General features: G+C 49.3%; 1 protein-coding gene across 2 annotated transcripts in view; it reads right to left on the bottom strand.

The window, feature by feature from the left end:
* The window catches only part of LOC140403691 (tolloid-like protein 2), a 726,814-nt gene extending 706,508 nt beyond the window's left edge, over window positions 1–20,306 (bottom strand). For both annotated transcript variants that reach the window (XM_072491868.1, XM_072491869.1), the window contains exon 1: window positions 20,071–20,306. In XM_072491868.1, coding sequence (XP_072347969.1) covers window positions 20,071–20,173 — 103 coding nt within the window. In that variant the 5' untranslated portion in view covers window positions 20,174–20,306. The remainder of the gene's footprint in view (window positions 1–20,070) is intronic.
* Window positions 20,307–21,516: the final 1,210 nt, after the last annotated feature.

The following is a 21,516-nucleotide window of genomic DNA, read 5'->3' as shown; positions in this document are numbered from 1 at the left end:
CACACGTCTCACAACTCAAAGCCCTGATAAAGCATCTGCAGTCATGTTTTCTCTTCCTGAGACATGGCAACTTTCAAGTTAAACTCCAGATAATCGGTCTTGAATTTCGATCTTTAAACTTCTCCAGAAACTTCAGTATATTATGATCTGTATAACCAATTGCCTCTGATGAATTGTTAGCAACATAAATGTCAAAATGTTGCAACGTTAATACCAAACTCAATGCTCCCTTCTGGATGGTCGAATACTTCTTTTAATGAACATTTAGTTTTCTTGAAAAATAAACATGGGTCTTTCGATACCTTTGTCGTCTTCTTGTAACAGTACAGCACCAAACCCCACATCACTCGCATCAATTGGCACACAATCAATTAGGACCCTAGTAAAAGATTCCTCAAATGCCAGAATGGGCATTAAGGGTGGTTTGATTACCGCCTGAGGGTTTCCTATCACCTGACATGTACGACAAAATCCAACGACATCCTCATGCAGACCAGGCCAATAAATATGTTTTTGCATTTATGCTCGAGTTTTCCTTACATTTCCAGACAATGCCCCCCTACTGGAACCTCATGTGCAACCTACAAAGCCTCCTTTCCATAACCCACCGGAGTGCAACTTGATGAACTTCTACCCATTTCACATCTGCCTGAATACGTAAAGGTCTCCACTTTCTCATTAATACATTATTTTTAATGCAATGACACTGTGGTGTACACTCACACTTTATTCCTAGGTATGCTTTCTGATACAAAGAACAAAGAAAAGTACAGCACAGGAACAGGCCCTTCAGCCCTCCAAGCCTGCGCCGACCATGTTGCCCGTCGAACCTGAAACCTTCTACACTTCCTGGGTCCGTATCCCTCTATTCCCATCCTACTCATTTATTTGTCAAGATGCCCCTTAAACGTCACTATCGGACCTGCTTCCACCACCTCCTCCAGTAGCGAGTTCCAGGCACCCACTACCCTCTGTGTAAAAGCCTTCCCTCGCACATCTCCTCTAAACTTTGCCCCTCTCACCTTAAACCTATGCCCCCTAGTAATTGACTCTTCCACTCTGGGAAAAAGCTTCTGACTATCCACTCTGTCTATGCCCCTCATAATTTTGTAGACCTCTATCAGGTCGCCCCTCAACATCCGTCGTTCCAGTGAGACCAAACCGAGTTTATCCAGCCTCTACTCATAGCTAATGCCCTCCATACCAGGCAATATCCTCGTAAATCTCTTCTGCACCCTCTCCAAAGCCTCCACATCCTTCTGGTAGTGTGGCGACCAGAATTGAACACTATACTCCAAGTGTGGCCTAACTAAGGTTCTATACAGCTGCAACATGACTTGCCAATTCTTATACTCAATGCCCCGGCCAATGAAGGCAAGCATGCCGGATGCCTTCTTGACTACCTTCTCCACCTGTGTTGCCCCTTTCAATGACCTGTGGACCTGTACACCTAGATCTCTCTGACTGTCAATACTCTTAAGGGTTCCGCCATTTACTGTATATTTCCCAACTGCTCTATTTCTGGATCCGTTATTTGTAATTCCACCAATTTTCCTGAACCATCCTTGTTCTTTATCAATAATCTGGCCAAAGGTCATTACTGATACCTGACCTTCAGCCTCTCTGTCTTTCCTCCTTGATTTCTCTTCCTCCTGTCTCAACCTGTTGCTTTGTGATCTTGTTCCCACAATCTGGAAAGACCCCAGGATAGGCTTCTTGCAACACCTCAACTGTTTGACTTTCCACCGGCTTTTCATAGAATCATAGAATTTACAGTGAAGGAGGCCATTTGGCCCATCGAGTCTGCACCGGCCCTTGGAAAGGGCACCCTACCTACACCCCTACCTCCACCCTATCCCCGTAACCCAGTAACTCGATCTACCCTTTTTGGACACTAAGGGCAATTTATCACGGCCAATCCACCTAACCTGCACGTCTTTGGACTGTGGGAGGAAACCGGAGCACCCGGAGGAAACCCACGCACACACGGGGAGGACGTGCAGACTCTGCACAGACAGTGACCCAAGCCGGGAATCAAACCTGGGACCCTGGAGCAGTGAAGCAACAGTGCTACCCACTATGCTACCGTGCTGCCCATTTTCAACCATAATAGGCACCACTCCCGCCTGTGATCCAGCTATATCATTACCCAGGATACATTATCCCTGAAAACAGTAATTTCTCTAATACTCTTACCGCCACGTCACCACTTTTCACCAGACTCTCTAACCTTACCTTACATAATGGAATGCTACTCACTTCACCATTAATCCCACATATTACCACCTTTTCTGGTAGTACTCCTTCTGAACTACATATCTCCTTATCTCTCACCATTAAAGATTGACTTGCTTCTGTATCCCTTAAGATTTTAACATCCTTACCTACTCCAGCTTGTACATACAAGTAAACTGTATCCTCACAACTAAAGCATCATAAAAGTTTGGGGCAGTGGACTTTTGTTTGGATTAAGACAGTGCCCTTCGGAAATTGTCAGGCAACAGCATCAAACACATCAAAAACACAAATGTTAAATGAGAGTACGACCTGAGGAGTAGAGTCTTTAACTGCGGGCAGCGTGTTCTGGATAGAAATTATACTGCGAGTGAAAAATGGACTCCAGCCATCATACTAGCCCAGACAAGTCTGATATCATACACTGGGCTAGGCCCCGCTCCTCACACTGGGCTGGGCTCCGCTCCTGCCTCAACTAAGGAGGTTGAGGGGCGACCTGATAGAGGTCTACAAAATTGTGAGGGGCATAGACAGAGTGGATAGTCAGAGACTTTTTCCTAGGATCGAGGAGTCAATTACTAGGGGGCATAGGTTTAAGGTGCGAGGGGGCAAGGTTTAGAGGAGATGAACGAGGCAAGTTTTTTACACAGAGGGTAGTGGGTGCCTGGAACTCGCTGCCGGAGGAGGTGGTGGAAGCAGGGACGATAGTGACATTTAAGGGGCATCTTGACAAATACATGAATAGGATGGGAATAGAGGGATACGGACCCCGGAAGTGTAGAAGATTTTAGTTTAGACGGGCAGCATGGTCGGCACGGGCTTGGAGGGCCGAAGGGCCTGTTCCTGTGCTGTACTTTTCTTTATTCTTCGTTCTTTGTTCCTGACACTGACATTGGGCCGCGCTCCTGACACTTTGCTGGGTCCTGTCTACACTTCCCTGTTCTTGCAAAGACTCCCCACACAAAATAGGAAGCGCATCCCATCCTCCAGACAGCACCTGCTCCCCATGAAGAGAAATCTCAGCAATCAATCGCAATATCCCATTGTCATGCTCCCCACTGGGAAATTTACATCTGTCATATTTGTTAAAAAAAAACATATCTTAGCTGACTGGGGAAGGTGGGGAGCTTGGGTGGGGAGGGGGGCGAGGTGGGCTAAGGGGCCACTTTGTATTAAGGGGAGGGTGGCACCACGGCACTGCTGCCTACAGCGCTCCGGCCCGGGTCACTGTCCGTGGGGAGTTTGCACATTCTCTCCATGTCTGCGTGAGTCTCACCCCCACAACCCAAAATATGTGCAGGGTACGTGGGTCATCCATGCTAAATTGCCTCTTAATTGGAAAAAAACAAAACTGGATACTCTAAATTTAGTTTTTATAAACTTTGTGTCAAGGGAACATTTGCAGCACAGTGGTTAGCACTGTTGCTTCACAGCGCCAGGGTCCCAGGATCGATTCCCGACTCGGGTCACTGTCTGTGCGGAGTCTGCACATTCTCCCCGTGTCTGCGTGGGTTTCCTCCGGGTGCTCCGGTTTCCTCCCACAGAAAGACTTGCTGTGAGGTGAATTGGGCATTCTGAATTCTCCCTCTGTGTACCCGAACAGGTGCCGGAGTGTGGCGACTAGGGGATTTATCACAGTAAGGTCATTGCAATGTTAATGCAAGCCTACTTGTGACAATAATAAAGATTATTATTGTTATTTAAGGAACAGATATTTATCGGGGATATTTGACATTAAAACGAGCCAAGTGTTTATAGCAGGATTTTATTTAAAGTAGTTTTATTTATTAAATTAAAGAATTTATTTTAACGGTAGTTTTTTTCCCAGCCAGCTGGTTTGAAGAGGTGTATCAAACACTCACTCGCCGCCTTCATGGGAAGCTCCACTTAACACCTCGCTTCATCTTTCCAGTCTCCTTCGAAAGGCAAATTCTAATTAAAACTGCTCCTGTTTTCGTTCCCCAGTAAAGGGCACACAGCTAGCTGGAACGATAAAGCTGCGTTTGATCTTCCCCCCCCCTGCTTTTGTTACACCTATTAAAAGTTCCAACCTAGAAATTAGGTTGCAGACATCACAACCCCCAACACAGACAAAGATCCCGCACTCCTCCCAGCCCCCCCCTCACTCACAATGTCACTGACGGCCCCAAACACTCACAGCCACTAACAGGTCCGGGTCAGACAGGCGGAGTGATAACCGAGCAGCATCTCTCTCCAGACAACACACTACGGGCTGGGGGGAGAGGCAGTCCCTCTGTCCTGATACTGCCCCAACCAACACACACTGCAATCGCAAAAGCCAAGCTCTCAGCTAAAGCTTCTGTGATCCGCGCACTGATTGACTTTTGTATCAAGAGAGTTGGAGCAAATGCAGAGACTTGGAGTTGACCAGCAGGTCTGACAGAATGGAAAAGGGGCTGATTGGCCACCTCTTGTGTCTGATCCACAGCCTCCCAGTAACTGGACCAGGGTCCATCACCAGAATGAACGTCAGCAGGCTGGTTAACCATGAAGGGCATCACAAACAAGCCACACCTTCACTTACACACATTTGGGGTATGGGGGGTTCTTTCGGGGGGTAGGGGTGAAGAGCTTGTGACTTTGTGGTCTTGGGATCCGCTGGTACAGGACAGAGCAGGGACTGAACCTGGGACCTTCAGTGTCACCATGTGGGAACCTACCCAGGGCAGCTGGAAGACAGGTGGGTCTGCCTGTGTGTGCCTGTGTATCTATGTGTGCCTGTGTGTGTGCCTGCCTGTATGTCTGATTGTGTGTGCCTGTGTGTGTGTGTGCCTGTGTGTGTGTATGCCTCTGCCTGGGTATGTGTGTGTGTCTGTTCGTGTGTGTGTTTGCACGTGTGTGTGTTTGCACGTGCGTGTGTGTCTTCCTGCCCGTGTGAACACCAAGGAGCAAAAAATGCAGGTTTTGTATATCATAGAATTTACAGTGCAGAAGGAGGCCATTCGGCCCATCGAGTCTGCACCAGCTCTTAGAAAGAGCACCCTACCCAAGGTCAACACCTCCACCCTATCCCCATAATCCAGTAACCCCACCCAACACTAAGGGCAATTCTGGACACTAAGGGCAATTTATCATGGCCAATCCACCTAACCTGCACATCTTTGGACTGTGGGAGGAAACCGGAGCACCCGGAGGAAACCCACGCACACACGGGGAGGATGTGCAGACTCCGCACAGACAGTGACCCAAGCCGGAATCTTCGAGACAGTATCTACTCCCATTTGGAAGCAAATGGGCGTATTAGTGAGAGGCAGCATGGTTTTGTGAAGGGGAGGTCGTGTCTCACTAACTTGATAAGAGTTTTTCGAGGAGGTCACTAAGATGATGGATGCAGGTAGGGCAGTGGATGTTGTCTATATGGACTTCAGTAAGGCCTTTTACAAGGTCCCTCATGGTATACATACCCTTTTGGATAGTCAGAGGCTTTTCCCCAGGGTAGAGGGGTCAATTACTAGGGGGCATAGGTTTAAGGTGAGAGTGGCAAAGTTTAGAGTAGATGTACGAGGCAAGTTTTTTACGCAGAGGGTAGTGGGTGCCTGGAACTCACTACCGGAGGAGGTAGTGGAGGCAGGGACGATAGGGACATTTAAGGGGCATCTTGACAAATATATGAATAGGATGGGAATAGAAGGATACGGACCCAGGAAGTGTAGAAGATTGTAGTTTAGTCGGGCAGTATGGTCGGCACGGGCTTGGAGGGCCGAAGGGCCTGTTCCTGTGCTGTACATTTCTTTGTTCTTTGTTCTTTGTTCTAGACTAGTACAAAAGGTGAAGTCACACGGGATCAGTTGGGAGCTGGCAAGGTGGATACAGAACTGGCTAGGTCATAGAAGGCAGAGAGTAACAATGGAGGGATGCTTTTCTAATTGGAGGGCTGTGACCAGTGGTGTTCCACAGGGATCAGTGCTGGGACCTTTGCTCTTTGTAGTATATATAAATGATTTGGAGGAAAATGTAACTGGTCTGATTAGTAAGTTTGCAGACGACACAAAGGTTGGTGGAATTGAGGATAGCGATGAGGACTGTCAGAGGATACAGCAGGATTTAGATTGTTTGGAGACTTGGGCGGAGAGATGGCAGATGGAGTTTAATCCGGACAAATGTGAGGTAATGCATTTTGGAAGGTCTAATGCAGGTAGGGAATATACAGTGAATGGTAGAACCCTCAAGAGTATTGAAAGTCAAAGAGATCTAGGAGTACTGGTCCACAGGTCATTGAAAGGGGCAACACAGGTGGAGAAGGTAGTCAAGAAGGCATACGGCATGCTTGCCTTCATTGGCTGGGGCATTGAGTATAAGAATTGGCAAGTCATGTTGCAGCTGTATAGAACCTTAGTTAGGCCACACTTGGGAGTATAGTGTTCAATTCTGGTCGCCACACTACCAGAAGGATGTGGAGGCTTTAGAGAGGGTGCAGAAGAGATTTACCAGAATGTTGCCTGGTATGGAGGGCATTAGCTATGAGGAGCGGTTGAATAAACTCGGTTTGTTCTCACTGGAACGAAGGAGGTTGAGGGGAGACCTGATAGAGGTCTACAAAATTATGAGGGGCATAGACAGAGTGGATAGTCAGAGGCTTTTCCCCAGGGTAGAGGGGTCAATTACTAGGGGGCATAGGTTTAAGGTGAGAGGGGCAAGGTTTAGAGTAGACTTACGAGGCAAGTTTTTTACGCAGAGGGTAGTGGGTGCCTGGAACTCGCTACCGGAGGAGGTGGTGGAAGCAGGGACGATAGTGACATTTATGGGGCATCTTGACAAATACATGAATAGCATGGGAATAGAGGGATACGGACCCAGGAAGTGTAGAAGATTGTAGTTTAGTCGGGCAGCATGGTCGGCACGGGCTTGGAGGGCCGAAGGGCCTGTTCCTGTGCTGTACATTTCTTTGTTCTTTGTTCTTTGTTTGAACCTGGGACCCTGGAGCTGTGAAGCAATTGTGCTATCCACAATGCTACCATGCTGCCCTCACGCTACCGTGGTGATGTTGGGAATGGCATTAAACAGGAAATTAGAGACGCATGCGAGAAAGGAACATCTGTAATTATGGGTGATTTTAATCTGCATGTAGATTGGGAAAATCAAATTAGCCACAATACCAAGGAATTCCTGGAGCGTATACAGGATGGTTTTCTGGACTAATACGTTGACGAACCAACTAGAGAGCAGGCCAACCTAGACTGGGTACTGTGTAATGAGAACGGAATCATTGGCAATCTAATTGTGCGAGGCCCCTTGGGGATGAGTGACCATAACATGATAGAATTCTCCCTCAAGATGGAGAGTGAAGGAGTTGATTCTGAGACTAGGCTCCTGAATCTTAACTGTGATAATATGAGGCGTGGATTGTCTTTGATCGATTGGGGAACGTTACTTAAAGGGATGACAGTGGTTAGGCAATGGCAAACCTTCAAGGTGCGTATGGAAGAACTACAACAACGGTTTATTCCTGTCTGGCACAAAATTAAAATGGGAAAGGTGGCTAATCCATGGTTTACAAGGGGAATTAGTGACCGTATTCGATCTAAGGATGTAGCATACAAATTGGATAGAAAACAACAGGTCTGAGGATTAGGAACAGTTTAGAATTCAGCAAAGGAGGACAAAGGGATTGATTAAGAAGAGGAAAGTAGAGTGCAAAAATAGAGCAAGGAGGCAGGAGGGCTAAAAGGGGTCACGAAAAGTCATTGGCAAACAGGGTTAAGGAAAATCCCAAGGCTTTTTACACGTATATAAAAAGCAAGAGGGTAGCCAGGGAAAGGGTTGGCCCACTGAAGGACAGGGGAGGGAATCTATGTGTGGAGCCAGAGGAAATGGGCGAGGTACTAAATGAATACTTTGCATCAGTATTCACCAAAGAGAAGGAATTAGTGGATGTTGAGTCTGGAGAAGGGTGTGTAGATAGCCTGGGTCACATTGAGATCCAAAAAGACGAGGTGTTGGGCATTTTGAAAAATATTAAGGTGGATAAGTCCCCAGGGCCTGATGGGATCTACCCCAGAATACTGAAGGAGGCAAGAGAGGAAATTGCTGAGGCCTTGACAGAAATCTTTGGATCCTCACTGTCTTCAGGTGATGTCCCGGATGACTGGAGAATAGCCAATGTTGTTCCTCTGTTTAAGAAGGGTAGCAAGGATAATCCAGGGAACTACAGGCCAGTGAGCCTTACGTCAGTGGTAGGGAAATTATTGGAAAGAATTCTTCGCGACAGGATCTACTCCCATTTGGAAGTAAGTGGTCATATTAGCAAGAGGCAGCACGGTTTTGTGAAGGGGAGGTCATGTCTCACTAACTTGATAGAGTTTTTCGAGGAGGTCACAAAGATGATTGATGCAGGTAGTGGATGTTGTCTATATGGACAACAGAAACATGTAAGGCCTTTGACAAGGTCCCTCATGGCAGACTGGTGCAAAAGGTGAAGTCACACGAGATCAGAGGTGAGCTGGCAAGATGGATACAGAACTATCTAGGTCATAGAAGGCAGAGAGTAGCAATGGAAGGGTGCTTTTCTGATTGGAGGGCTGTGATTAGTGGTGTTCCACAGAGATCAGTGCTCGGACCTTTGCTATTCGTAGTATATGTAAATAATTTGTAGGAAAATGTAACTGGTCTGATTACTAAGTTTGCACACGACACAAAGGTTGGTGGAATTGCGGATAGCAATGAGGACTGTCAGAGGATACAGCAGGATTTAGATTGTTTGGAGACTTAGGCGGTGAGATGGCAGGTGGAGTTTAATCCAGACAAATGTGAGGTAATGCATTTTGGAAGGTCTAATGCAGGTAGGGAATATACAGTGAATGATAGAACCCTTGAGAGTATTGACAGTCAGAGAGATCTAGGTGTACAGGTCCACAGGTCACTGAAAGGGGCAACACAGGTGGAGAAGGTAGTCAAGAAGGCGTACAGCATGCTTGCCTTCATTGGCCAGGGCATTGAGTCTAAACATTGGCAAGTCATGTTGCTGCTGTATAGAACCTTAGTTAGGCCACACTTGCAGTATAGTGTTCAATTCTGGTTGCCACACTACCAGAAGGATGTGGAGGCTTTAGAGAGGGTGCAGAAGAGATTTACCAGGATGTTGCCTGGTATGGAGAGCATTAGCTATGAAGAGAGGTTGAATAAACTCGGTTTGTTCTCACTGGAACGAAGGAGGTTGAGGGGCGACCTGATAGAGGTCTACAAAATTATGAGGGGCATAGACAAGAGTGGATAGTCAGAGACTTTTTCCCAGGGTAGAGGGGTCAATTACTAGGCGGCACAGGTTTAAGGTGCAAGGGGCAAGGTTTAGAGTAGATGTACGAGGCAAGTTTTTTACACAGAGGGTAGTGGGTGCCTGGAACTCGCTACCGGAGGAGGTAGTGGAAGCAGGGACGATAGTGACATTTAAGGGGCACCTTGACAAATATATGAATAAAATGGGAATAGAGGGATACGGACCCCGGAAGTGTAGAAGATTTTAGTTTAGTCGGGCAGCATGGTCGGCGCAGGCTTGGAGGGCCGAAGGGCCTGTTCCTGTGCTGTAATTTTTTTGTTCTTTGTACAAGAGTAAGCTTACAGGGAACATAAAATCTGACTGTAAAAGTTTCTATAGGTATTTGAAGAGAAAAAGATTGGTGAATACAAATGTAGGTCCCTTACAGTCAGAAACTGGGGAATGTATAATCGGGGGAAAAAGAAATGGCTGAGCAACTAAATACATACTTTGGTCCTGGCCCCATGAAGGAGGCTGAAGACCCAGGAAGAGAGGGTGCACGACCTGGAGAAAGAGACCACTGACTAGGCCAAGGGAATCACCTCGCTCGAGGTCGAGGTGGCAAGGTTAGTTTCCACCCGGAAAGCACTGAGTGCTGAATTTGGTGCATTTGAGTGCGATAGTGAGAGTTTGGTGACCGAGGGAGTATAAGGCTTCATTTTTATCTAAAGTTTAGTCTTTCTTTTATTTAGTTAATTAACTTAAAAGTTGCTGTTTGGTTTAGAAGAAGGTGAATTTTCAATAAGCTTTAAACAGGCTTCTACTTGTAGGCACTTGCAGCTGGAGCTTGTTAATTAGTTAATTGGATTAGGCCAGTTTTCAGAGGCTAGATTCACAGTATAAAAGTGATCCCCTACAGTGCAGACTTTGTTTGCACTGAGTGCTGAATTTGGTGCATTTGAGTGCTATAGTAAGAGTTTGGTGACCGAGGGAGTGCTGAATTTGGTGCATTTGAGTGCTATAGTAAGAGTTTGGTGACCGAGGGAGTTAGGTGAGGAGGGAGTAAGGTGCTCCTTTCGTTTTGTTTCCGACATTTCCGCAAAGAGTGCGAAGAGAGCCAGGAGTTTACAGAAAGTGTAGCTGACTGGGGGCAGGGTCGGAGGGCGGAGATCTAGTTAGTCCACAGGGCAGTTATATTCTGTCAGGTAAGAGGGGATGGAGGCTCGGCCAGTTACATGCTCCTCCTGTAGGATGTGGGTGGTGAGGGATACCACCGGTGTCCCCACTGACTATACCTGCGGGAAGTGCACCCAACTTCAGCTCCTCAAAGACCGTGTTAGGGAACTGGAGCTGAAGCTGGATGAACTTTGGATCATCCGGGAGGCAGAGGGGGTGATTGAGAAGAGTTACAAGGAGGTAACCACACCCAAGGTACAGGACAAGAATAGCTGGGTGACAGTCAGGGGGAAAAAAACAAACAGGCAGAAAGTGCAGGAATACCTCGTGGCCGTTCCCCTTCAAAACAAGTATACCGTTTTGGATGCTGTTGGGGGGGATGACCTACCGGGGGAAGGCCCTAGCGGCCAGGTCTCTGGCACTGAGTCTGGCTCTGGGGCTCAGAAGGGAAAGGGGGAGAATAGAAAAGCAATAGTTGTAGGAGATTCAATGGTTAGGGGAATAGATAGGAGATTCTGTGGTCGCGAGTGAGACTCCCGGAAGGTATGTTGCCTCCCGGGTGCCAGGGCCAGGGATGTCTCGGATCGTGTCTTCAGGATCCTTAAGGGGGAGGGGGAGCAGCCAGAAGTAGTGGTGCACATTGGTACCAACGACGTAGGTAGGAAAAGGGGTGTGGAGGTAATAAACAAGTTTAGGGAGTTAGGCTGGAAGTTAAAAGCCAGGACAGACAGAGTTGTCATCTCTGGTTTGTTGCCGGTGCCACGTGATAGCGAGGCTAGGAATAGGGAGAGAGTGCAGTTGAACACGTGGCTGCAGGAATGGTGTAGGAGGGAGGGCTTCAGGTATTTGGATAATTGGAGCGCATTCTGGGGAAGGTGGGACCTGTACAAGCAGGACGGGTTGCATCTGAACCAGAGGGGCACCAATATCCTGGGAGGGAGGTTTTCTAGTACTCTTCGGGAGGGTTTAAACTAATTTGGCAGGGGAATGGGAACCGGATTTGTAGTCCAGCAACTAAGGTAGCCGATATTCAGGACGCCAAAGCGTGTAATGAGGCAGTGGGGAAGGGAACACTGACAAAGGAGAGTACTTGCAGGCACGGAGATGGGTTGAAGTGTGTATACTTCAACGCAAGAAGCATCAGGAATAAGGTGGGTGAACTTAAGGCATGGATCGGTACTTGGGACTACGATGTGGTGGCCATCACGGAAACTTGGATAGAAGAGGGGCAGAAATGGTTGTTGGAGGTTCCTGGTTATAGATGTTTCAATAAGATTAGGGAGGGTGGTAAAAGAGGTGGGAGGGTGGCATTATTAATTAGAGATAGTATAACAGCTGCAGAAAGGCAGTTCGAGGAGTATCACCCTATTGAGGTAGTATGGGTTGAAGTCAGAAATAGGAAAGGAGCAGTCACCTTGTTAGGAGTTTTCTATAGGCCCCCCAATAGTAGCAGAGATGTGGAGGAACAGATTGGGAAACAGATTTTGGAAAGGTGCAGAAGTCATAGGGTAGTAGTCATGGGCGACTTTAACTTCCCAAATATTGAGTGGAAACTCTTTAGATCAAATAGTTTGGATGGGGTGGTGTTTGTGCAGTGTGTCCAGGAAGCTTTTCTAACACAGTATGTAGATTGTCCGACCAGAGGAGGGGCAATATTGGATTTAGTACTGGGTAATGAGCCAGGGCAAGTGATAGATTTGTTAGTGGGGGGGCATTTTGGAGATAGTGACCACAATTCTGTGACTTTCACTTTAGTAATGGAGAGGGATAGGTACGTGCAACAGGGCAAGGTTTACAATTGGGGGAAGGGTAAATACGATGTTGTCAGACAAGAATTGAAGTGCATAAGTTGGGAACATAGGCTGGCAGGGAAGGACACAAGTGAAATGTGGAACTTGTTCAAGGAACAGGTACTACGTGTCCTTGATATGTATGTCCCTGTCAGGCAGGGAAGAGATGGTCGAGTGAGGGAACCATGGTTGACAAGAGAGGTTGAATGTCTTGTTAAGAGGAAAAAGGAGACTTATGTAAGGCTGAGGAAACAAGGTTCAGACAGGGCATTGGAGGGATACAAGATAGCCAGGAGGGAACTGAAGAAAGGGATTAGGAGAGCTAAGAGAGGGCATGAACAATCTTTGGCGGGTAGGATCAAGGAAAACCCCAAGGCCTTTTACACATATGTGAGAAATATGAGAATGACTAGAGCGAGGGTAGGTCCGATCAAGGACAGTAGCGGGAGATTGTGTATTGAGTCTGAAGAGATAGGAGAGGGCTTGAACGAGTACTTTTCTTCTGTATTTACAAATGAGAGGGGCGATATTGTTGGAGAGGACAGTGAGAAACAGATTGGTAAGCTCGAGGAAATACTTGTTAGGAAGGAAGATGTGTTGGGCATTTTGAAAAACTTGAGGATAGACAAGTCCCCCGGGCCTGACGGGATATATCCAAGGATTCTATGGGAAGCAAGAGATGAAATTGCAGAGCCGTTGGCAATGATCTTTTCGTCCTCACTGTGAACAGGGATGGTACCAGCGGATTGGAGAGTGGCGAATGTCGTGCCCCTGTTCAAAAAAGGGACTAGGGATAACCCTGGGAATTACAGGCCAGTTAGTCTTACTTCGGTGGTAGGCAAAGTAATGGAAAGGGTACTGAAGGATAGGATTTCTGAGCATCTGGAAAGACACTGCTTGATTCGGGATAGTCAGCACGGATTTGTGAGGGGTAGGTCTTGCCTTACAAATCTTATTGAATTCTTTGAGGAGGTGACCAAGCATGTGGACAAAGGTAAAGCAGTGGATGTAGTGTATATGGATTTTAGTAAGGCATTTGATAAAGTTCCCCATGGTAGGCTTATGCAGAAAGTAAGGAGGCATGGGGTAGTGGGAAATTTGGCCAGTTGGATAACAAACTGGCTAACCGATAGAAGTCAGAGAGTGGTGGTGGATGGCAAATATTCAGCCTGGATCCCAGTTACCAGTGGCGTACCGCAGGGATCAGTTCTAGGTCCTCTGCTGTTTGTGATTTTCATTAATGACTTGGATGAGGGAGTTGAAGGGTGGGTCAGTAAATTTGCAGACGATACGAAGATTGGTGGAGTTGTGGATAGTAAGGAGGGCTGTTATCGGCTGCAAAGAGACATAGATAGGATGCAGAGCTGGGCTGAGAAGTGGCAGATGGAGATTAACCCTGAAAAGTGTGAGGTTGTCCATTTTGGAAGGACAAATATGAATACTGAATACAGGGTTAACGGTAGAGTTCTTGGCAATGTGGAGGAGCAGAGAGATCTTGGGGTCTATGTTCATAGATCGTTGAAAGTTGCCACTCAAGTGGATAGAGCTGTGAAGAAGGCCTATGGTGTGCTCGCGTTCATTAACAGAGGGATTGAATTTAAGAGCCGTGAGGTGATGATGCAGCTGTACAAAATCTTGGTTAGGCCACATTTGGAGTATTGTGTACAGTTTTGGTCGCCTCATTTTAGGAAGGATGTGGAAGCTTTGGAAAAGGTGCAAAGAAGATTTACCAGGATGTTGCCTGGAATGGAGAGTAGGTCTTACGAGGAAAGGTTGAGGGTGCTAGGCCTTTTCTCATTAGAACGGAGAAGGATGAGGGGCGACTTGATAGAGGTTTATAAGATTATCAGGGGAATAGATAGAGTAGACAGTCAGAGACTTTTTCCCCGGGTGGAACAAACCATTACAAGGGGACATAAATTTAAGGGGAAAGGTGGAAGATATAGGAGGGATATCAGAGGTAGGTTCTTTACCCAGAGAGTAGTGGGGGCATGGAATGCACTGTCTGTGGAAGTAGTTGAGTCGGGAACATTAGGGACCTTCAAGCGGCTATTGGATAGGTACATGGATTAAGGTAAAATGATATAGTGTAGATTTATTTGTTCTCAAGGGCAGCACGGTAGCATTGTGGATAGCACAATTGCTTCACAGCTCCAGGGTCCCAGGTTCGATTCCGGCTTGGGTCACTGTCTGTGCGGAGTCTGCACGTCCTCCCCGTGTGTGCATGGGTTTCCTCCGGGTGCTCCGGTTTCCTCCCACAGTCCAAAGATGTGCGGGTTAGGTGGATTGGCCATGATAAATTGCCCTTAATGTCCAAATTGCACTTGGTGTTGGGTGGAGGTGTTGAGTTTGGGTAGGGTGCTCTTTCCAAGAGCCGGTGCAGACTCAAAGGGCCGAGTGGCCTCCTTCTGCCCTGTAAATTCTATGATAATCTATGATTAATCTAGGACAAAGGTTCGGCACAACATCGTGGGCCGAAGGGCCTGTTCTGTGCTGTTTTTCTATGTTCTATGTTCAAGGGGAATGTCAACGATCAGGAGAACAGGTCCCGTCGACTGAACCTGAGAATCGTCGGGCTACCAGAGGACAGGAACCCGACGGAGTATGTCACAAGGATGCCCGGGAAACTGGTTGGAGAGGAAGGCGTCACCAAATCCCCAGAGGTGGACCAGGCCCACTGGTCGCTCCAGAAAAAAGCCCAAGTCAGGATAACCACCGCAGGCAATAATGGTGAAACTGCACAAGTTTCAAGATAAAGAGCGGGTGCTAAACAGGGCGAGGAGCAGGCGGTCGTGTATGTGGGAAGGACACACATTCTGCATCGAGCAAGATGTTGGAGCCAACACAGCCAAGTGTCAGGTGGGGTTTAACAGGGCCAAAGCGGCTTTATTTAAAAGTAAGGTGCTGTTTGGCATGTTGTGCCCCGAGAGACTGTGGATCACGTTTAACAGCGGAGAACATTAAGGTGGCAGAGGAAGCGGACGGGTCCACCCGAAAGAACGGACTGAAAGGCAACAATGAGAGACAATCAGTAACTTTCAATCTTGACTTTTGTTTTGTTCCCTTTACACCTGCAAGATCTGAGGGGGGGGGGGGCTGGGGCTGGGGAGGGTGGCCATCCAATGGTGGCAATCATGGATAGCCAAGGAATGTAGGGAAATCAACGTGCAGGGGGCACGTCCGCCAGGTAAGTATGGCAGCCACATAGGAGGGGGGTGCAGAAACCCCCATCACAATTGTCACCTGGAACGTGAGAGGACTTAACAGGCCGGCGAAAAGACCCAGAGTCTTCGCCCTTCGAGAAAGCCTGAGGGCCGACATTGTCTTCCTCCAAGAGACAGACCTGAGGGAGGAGGACCCACTGCGGGTAAGGAAAAGCTGGATAGGACTGACTTATCATGCGTGATTCGACATGAGGACGAAGGGGGGTGGCCATACTGTTTAGCAAGAGGACAAACACTGTGACGGACCGAGGGGGACGACACATGATGGTTAGCGAGATCCTGGAAGGGACGTCGGTGGAGTTTGTAAATATATAGACCCCAACTGGGACGTCGCTGACTTAATAAAGGGCAACAATGGCAGAGATCCCCGACCTCATCACCCACCAGCTCATCCTGAGGGGAGACCTCAGCTGCGTCACAGAATAATACAGAGACAAAGTGTCCCTTTGGCCCACCGAGTTTGCACCGATGCATGAAAGACAGTCGAACGGAGGTACCTCAGGGAGGTGCTGGAGGCAATTCACCAGCCTCGAGGGCCTGTCCGCGACCAGCAACTAACTGGGGGGGCGGGGGGAGAGACAGGGTGTGAGTTGGGGGGGGGTAACACCGAACTAGACAAGGGAATAGAGAGGGGGGAGAGGGAGGGGGGAAGGGGAGGCCACGCCCAGAGGGCAAGGATAACAAAAACAAAGGGGCCAAGGGGTACTGAGGGGGGAAGTAACCTAATGTTGCTGCCACGGCAACTTACAGGTTACCCCTACCCCTCTGTGGCCTCAAACACACACCTGGACTGGTTTGAAACCCCGGGGCAACATGTTTACACTTAATAATATGGTTATTGTAGTCAATCAGTTGGAGTTTCCCGAGATTACGCTTCATGTTTATGTAGATCTTTCCTTTGTTTTCTAACCTTTTCTGATTTGTTATAAACACAAATCAAGAAAACACCCAGGTGGGGGGGGGGGGGGGATGTTGTGGATTCAGCGCGCTGCGGTGTAGAGTTCTCTTGATGGAAAGGGCAGTGGAAGCAAATTTTGAGTAACTTTCTAAAAGAAATTGGATGAGTACTTGAGAAAGATCATTTGCTCCGAGCACAACGGACGGTATGAACACCTCTCCCCTTCCCAAGGAGCAGAAACAATCCCGGCTTCTCCAGTCTACCCAGACTGGGATCTTCCCCCTCCCGGGGGGGGGGGGGGGGTAATCAACTCTACACCCTTGTTAACAGCCCAGAGCAACGAAGTTGCCATCATACCCCGGTTCACACCGAACACTGGTTGATAACATTCTGCACAACTTTGCTGCAGCGGACTCTCGCTGTCTCAGTTCATCAAACCAAAGATCTTGCAGACGTTTTTTTAACCCATTCTCAACTTGTTCACTCCTCACCCAAGACTCGATGACTGGAAGTCAGTTTTGAGACAAGCTTTACAGCTCCATAGGCTGCAGGTGGCTAAACACACCCGATAAACATCAAGCATTGGGGGTCCAGTGTAGTCACCATTCAATCATCAACTGTAGCAACGCAATAGAGTTGTAGCTAGTCAAACATCATGGAGAGGACGCGGTTAATGCCAGCGTGTCTTCGAATGTGGTGAATAAACTTAAATGAACCTCACAAAATAACACACGAGTGGTAATAGACTGGGAAACACAAACAGTGACCCCCCCCCCTCCCCCACAACCAACAGAGAGACTGAGGTCACACGCACAGTGTCAGGGACACTGAGGGTCAGACAGTGTCAGGGACACTGAGGGTCACACACAGTGTCAGGGACACTGAGGGTCACACGCACACTGAGGGTCAGACAGTGTCGGGGACACTGAGGGTCACACAGTGTCAGGGACACTGAGGGTCACACACAGTGTCAGAGGCACTGAGGGTCACACACAGTGTCAGAGGCACTGAGGGTCACACACACAGTGTCAGAGGCACTGAGGGTCACACACACAGTGTCAGAGGCACTGAGGGTCACACACACAGTGTCAGAGGCACTGAGGGTCACACACAGTGTCAGAGGCACTGAGGGTCACACACAGTGTCAGAGGCACTGAGGGTCACACACACAGTGTCAGAGGCACTGAGGGTCACACAGTGTCAGAGACACTGAGGGTCACACACACAGTATCAGGGGCACTGAGGGTCACACACACAGTATCAGAGACACTGAGGGTCACACACACAGTGTCAGAGGCACTGAGGGTCACACACACAGTGTCAGAGACACTGAGGGTCACACACACAGTGTCAGAGACACTGAGGGTCACACACACAGGGTGACGATGAGAGATTTGAAACACATTGAACAGGCTGATAACTGAAGTCACTCTGAGACCCTCACACCTGGTCCCAGGTTTATGGACGCAAAGAGTGAGACACAAACATGAGACAAGACATAGGAGCAGAATTAGGCCACTCGGCCCATCGAGTCTGCTCCGCCATTCAATCATGGCTGATATTTTCTCATCCCCATTCTCCTGCCTTCTCCCCATAACCCCTGATCCCCTTATTAATCAAGAACCTGTTTACCTCTCTCAAAAGGTTCCCAAAACCACTCTCCAACTCCACACTCAGTGTTTCTCGTTTCTCCAATGTTTGTAGATTGGGAAGGATGTGGGATCTGCTTTCTATTCCCGGGAAGGAGCAGGGAAAGTGTGGCCATTCCTCCGGAACCCAGGCTCTGGTTCAGAGAGAGAGGGCGTGAGGAGGGGGGGCTACAGACCAGGGCAAAGAAATCAGCAGGAGATTCCAGAATCCAGAGATCCCAGAATCCAGAGACCCCAGAATCCAGAAATCCCAGAATCCTGAGACCCCAGAATCCTGAGATCCCAGAATCCGGAAACCCCAGAATCCGGAGACCCCAGAATCCAGAAATCCTAGAATCCGGAGATTCCAGAATCCGGATACCCCAGAATCCAGAGATCCCAGAATCCAGAGATTCCAGAATTTGGAGATCCCAGAATCCGGAGACCCCAGAATTCAGAGAGTCCAGAATCCAGAGATTCCAGAATCCGGAGATCCCAGGATCCAGAGATCCCAGAATCTGGAAGTCCCAGAATCCGGAGACCCCAGAATCCGGAAATCCGAGAATCTGGAGATTCCAGAATCCGGAGACCCCAGAATCCAGAGATCCCAGAATCCAGAGATTCCAGAATCCAGAGATCCCAGAATCCGGAGACCCCAGAATTCGGAGAGTCCAGAATCCGGAGATCCCAGAATCCAGAGACCCCAGAATCCAGAGATTCCAGAATCCGGAGATCCCAGAATCCGGAAATCCCAGAATCTGGAAATCCCAGAATCCGGAGACCCGAGAATCCGGAGATCCCAGAATCCTGAAATCCCAGAATCCGGAGTACCCAGAATCTGGAAATCCCAGAATCCGGAGGCCCCAGAATACGGAGATCCCAGAATCTGGAAATCCCAGAATCCAGGGATCCCAGAATCTGGAATTCCCAGACCCAGTAGATTCCCGATCCAGGAGAACCTAGAATCTGGAGATTCCAGGATCCGGAGACACCAGACCCAGGGAGATCCCAAAATCCAGAGCTTCCTGAATCCAGAGATCCCAGAATCTGGAGATCCCAGAAGCCAGATATCCCAAACCCTGGGAGATCCCAGATTCCGGAGATCCCAGAACCCGGGAGATTCCATGAATCTGGAGATCCCATATTCCGGAGATCCATAATCCAGAGATCCCAAACCCTGGGGGATCTCACTTTCCAGGAGATCCCAGAATCCAGGGATCGCAGACCCCTGGAAGTCTCAGAATCCGAAGATCCCAGACCCTGGAGTTCCCAGAATCTGGAGATCCCAGAACCTAGTGATCCCAGAATCCAGAGATCCTAAATTGCAGAGCTCCCAGACCCCGGGTGTCCCAGATCCCAGAGTTCCCAGAATCTGGAGATTCCAGAATATGGAGTTCCCAGAATCCAGAGATCCCAGATCCTGGTGGATCTCACTTCCCAGGAGATTCCTGAATCCAGGGATCCCAGACCCCCGGAAATCTCAGAATCCGAAGATCCCAGAATCTGGAGATCACTGACCCCGGAGATCCCAGAATCCGGAAATTTCAGAATCTGTAAATCTCAGAATCCAATAATCGTAGCTCTCGGAGATTCCAGAATCTGGAGATCCCTGTCCCAGGGGAGATCCCACTCCCCAGGATGAGCCCAGTCCGTGGGATGATCCCTGACACCGTCATGATCCCAGACTCCGGCATGCGCCCAGACCCCGGGATGATCCCAGACTCCGGGATGATCCCACTCCCCGGGATGATCCCAGACTCCGGGATGATACCAGACTCCAGGATGATTCCACTTCCCGGGATGATCCCACTCCCCGGGTGGATCCCAGTCCCCGGGTGGATCCCAGTTCCCGGGTGGATCCCAGATGCCAGCGGATCCCCGGGCCGCGCCCCCTGTCCCCACTCACCCGCTTTACAGGGATCCTTGTAGTCGATCTGATCTGGACTGTCCGGCCCGGGACTCGATCCCAGCTCCCGCCAGCAGAGAGCCAGAATCAACCAGAGAATCATCACCAATCCGGGGGAGAGAGACTGGATCCCGGATCCCGGGAGAGACAGAATCCCGGGAGAAACTGGATCCCAGGTGTAGCTGCTGGTTCCCGGGCGGAGCTGCTGGTTCCCTGGCGGAACTGCTGGGTCCCTGGCGGAGCTGCAGTCTGAGCCGCTCTCTGAGCCTCTCTGTCCCGGGTCGGTCCCACTCCACCCAGCTCCTCCCATTAATGCGCGGCAAAGCCAATCAGCGGCCCGGAATTGCCCGGGACAGACCAACACTGACCATCACTGTCACGGGACAGAGACACACTGACCATCACTGTCCCGAGATAGAGACACACTGAGCATCACTGTCCTGGAACAGAGACACACTGACCATCACTGTCACGGGACAGAGACACACTGACCATCACTGTCCCGAGATAGAGACACACTGACCATCACTGTAACGGGACAGAGACACACTGCGCATCACTGTCCCGAGATAGAGACACACTGAGCATCACTGTCCTGGGACAGAGACACACTGACCATCACTGTCACGGGACAGAGACACACTGACCATCACTGTCCCGAGATAGAAACACACTGACCATCACTGTCCCGGGACAGAGACACACTGACCATCACTGTCTCGGGACAGAGACACACTGACCATCACTGTCCCGGGACAGAGGCACACTGACCATCACTGTCCCGGGACAGAGACACACTGACCCTCACTGTCCTGGGACAGAGACACACTGACCATCACTGTCCCGGGACAGACCCAAACTGACGATCGCTGTCCTGGGACAGAGACAAATTGACCATCATTGTCCCAGGACAGCGACACACTGGCCATCACTGTCCAGGGACAGACCCAAACTGACCATCACAGACCCGGGACAGATATAGACTAACCATCACTGTCCCGGGACAGACACACACTGACCATCACTGTCTCGGGACAGAGACACACTGACCCTCACTGCCCCGGGACAGAGACACACTGAGATTCACAGTCCCAGGACAGAGGCTCACTGACCATCACTGTCCCGGGACAGAGGGACACGGACCATCACTGTCCCGGACAGAGACACACTGACCATCAATGTCCCAGGACAGAGACACACTGGCCATCTCTGCCCCGGGACAGAGACACACTGACACTCACTGTCCCGGGACAGAGACAACCTGACCCTCACTGTTACATACAGAGACACACAGCCCCTCACTGTCCCAGGACAGAGACACACTGACCATCACTGCCCCGGGACAGAGACACACTGACCCTCACTGTCACGGACAGAGACACACTGACCATCACTGCCCGGGGACAGACACACACTGACCCTCACTGCCCGGGAACAGAGACACAC

The sequence above is a fragment of the Scyliorhinus torazame genome, chromosome 28 (genome assembly GCF_047496885.1).
Source record: "Scyliorhinus torazame isolate Kashiwa2021f chromosome 28, sScyTor2.1, whole genome shotgun sequence".
Classification (NCBI taxonomy): domain Eukaryota; kingdom Metazoa; phylum Chordata; class Chondrichthyes; order Carcharhiniformes; family Scyliorhinidae; genus Scyliorhinus; species Scyliorhinus torazame.
The sequence above is the reverse complement of the archived record's forward strand: the minus strand, read 5'-3'. Positions and strand labels throughout refer to the sequence as shown.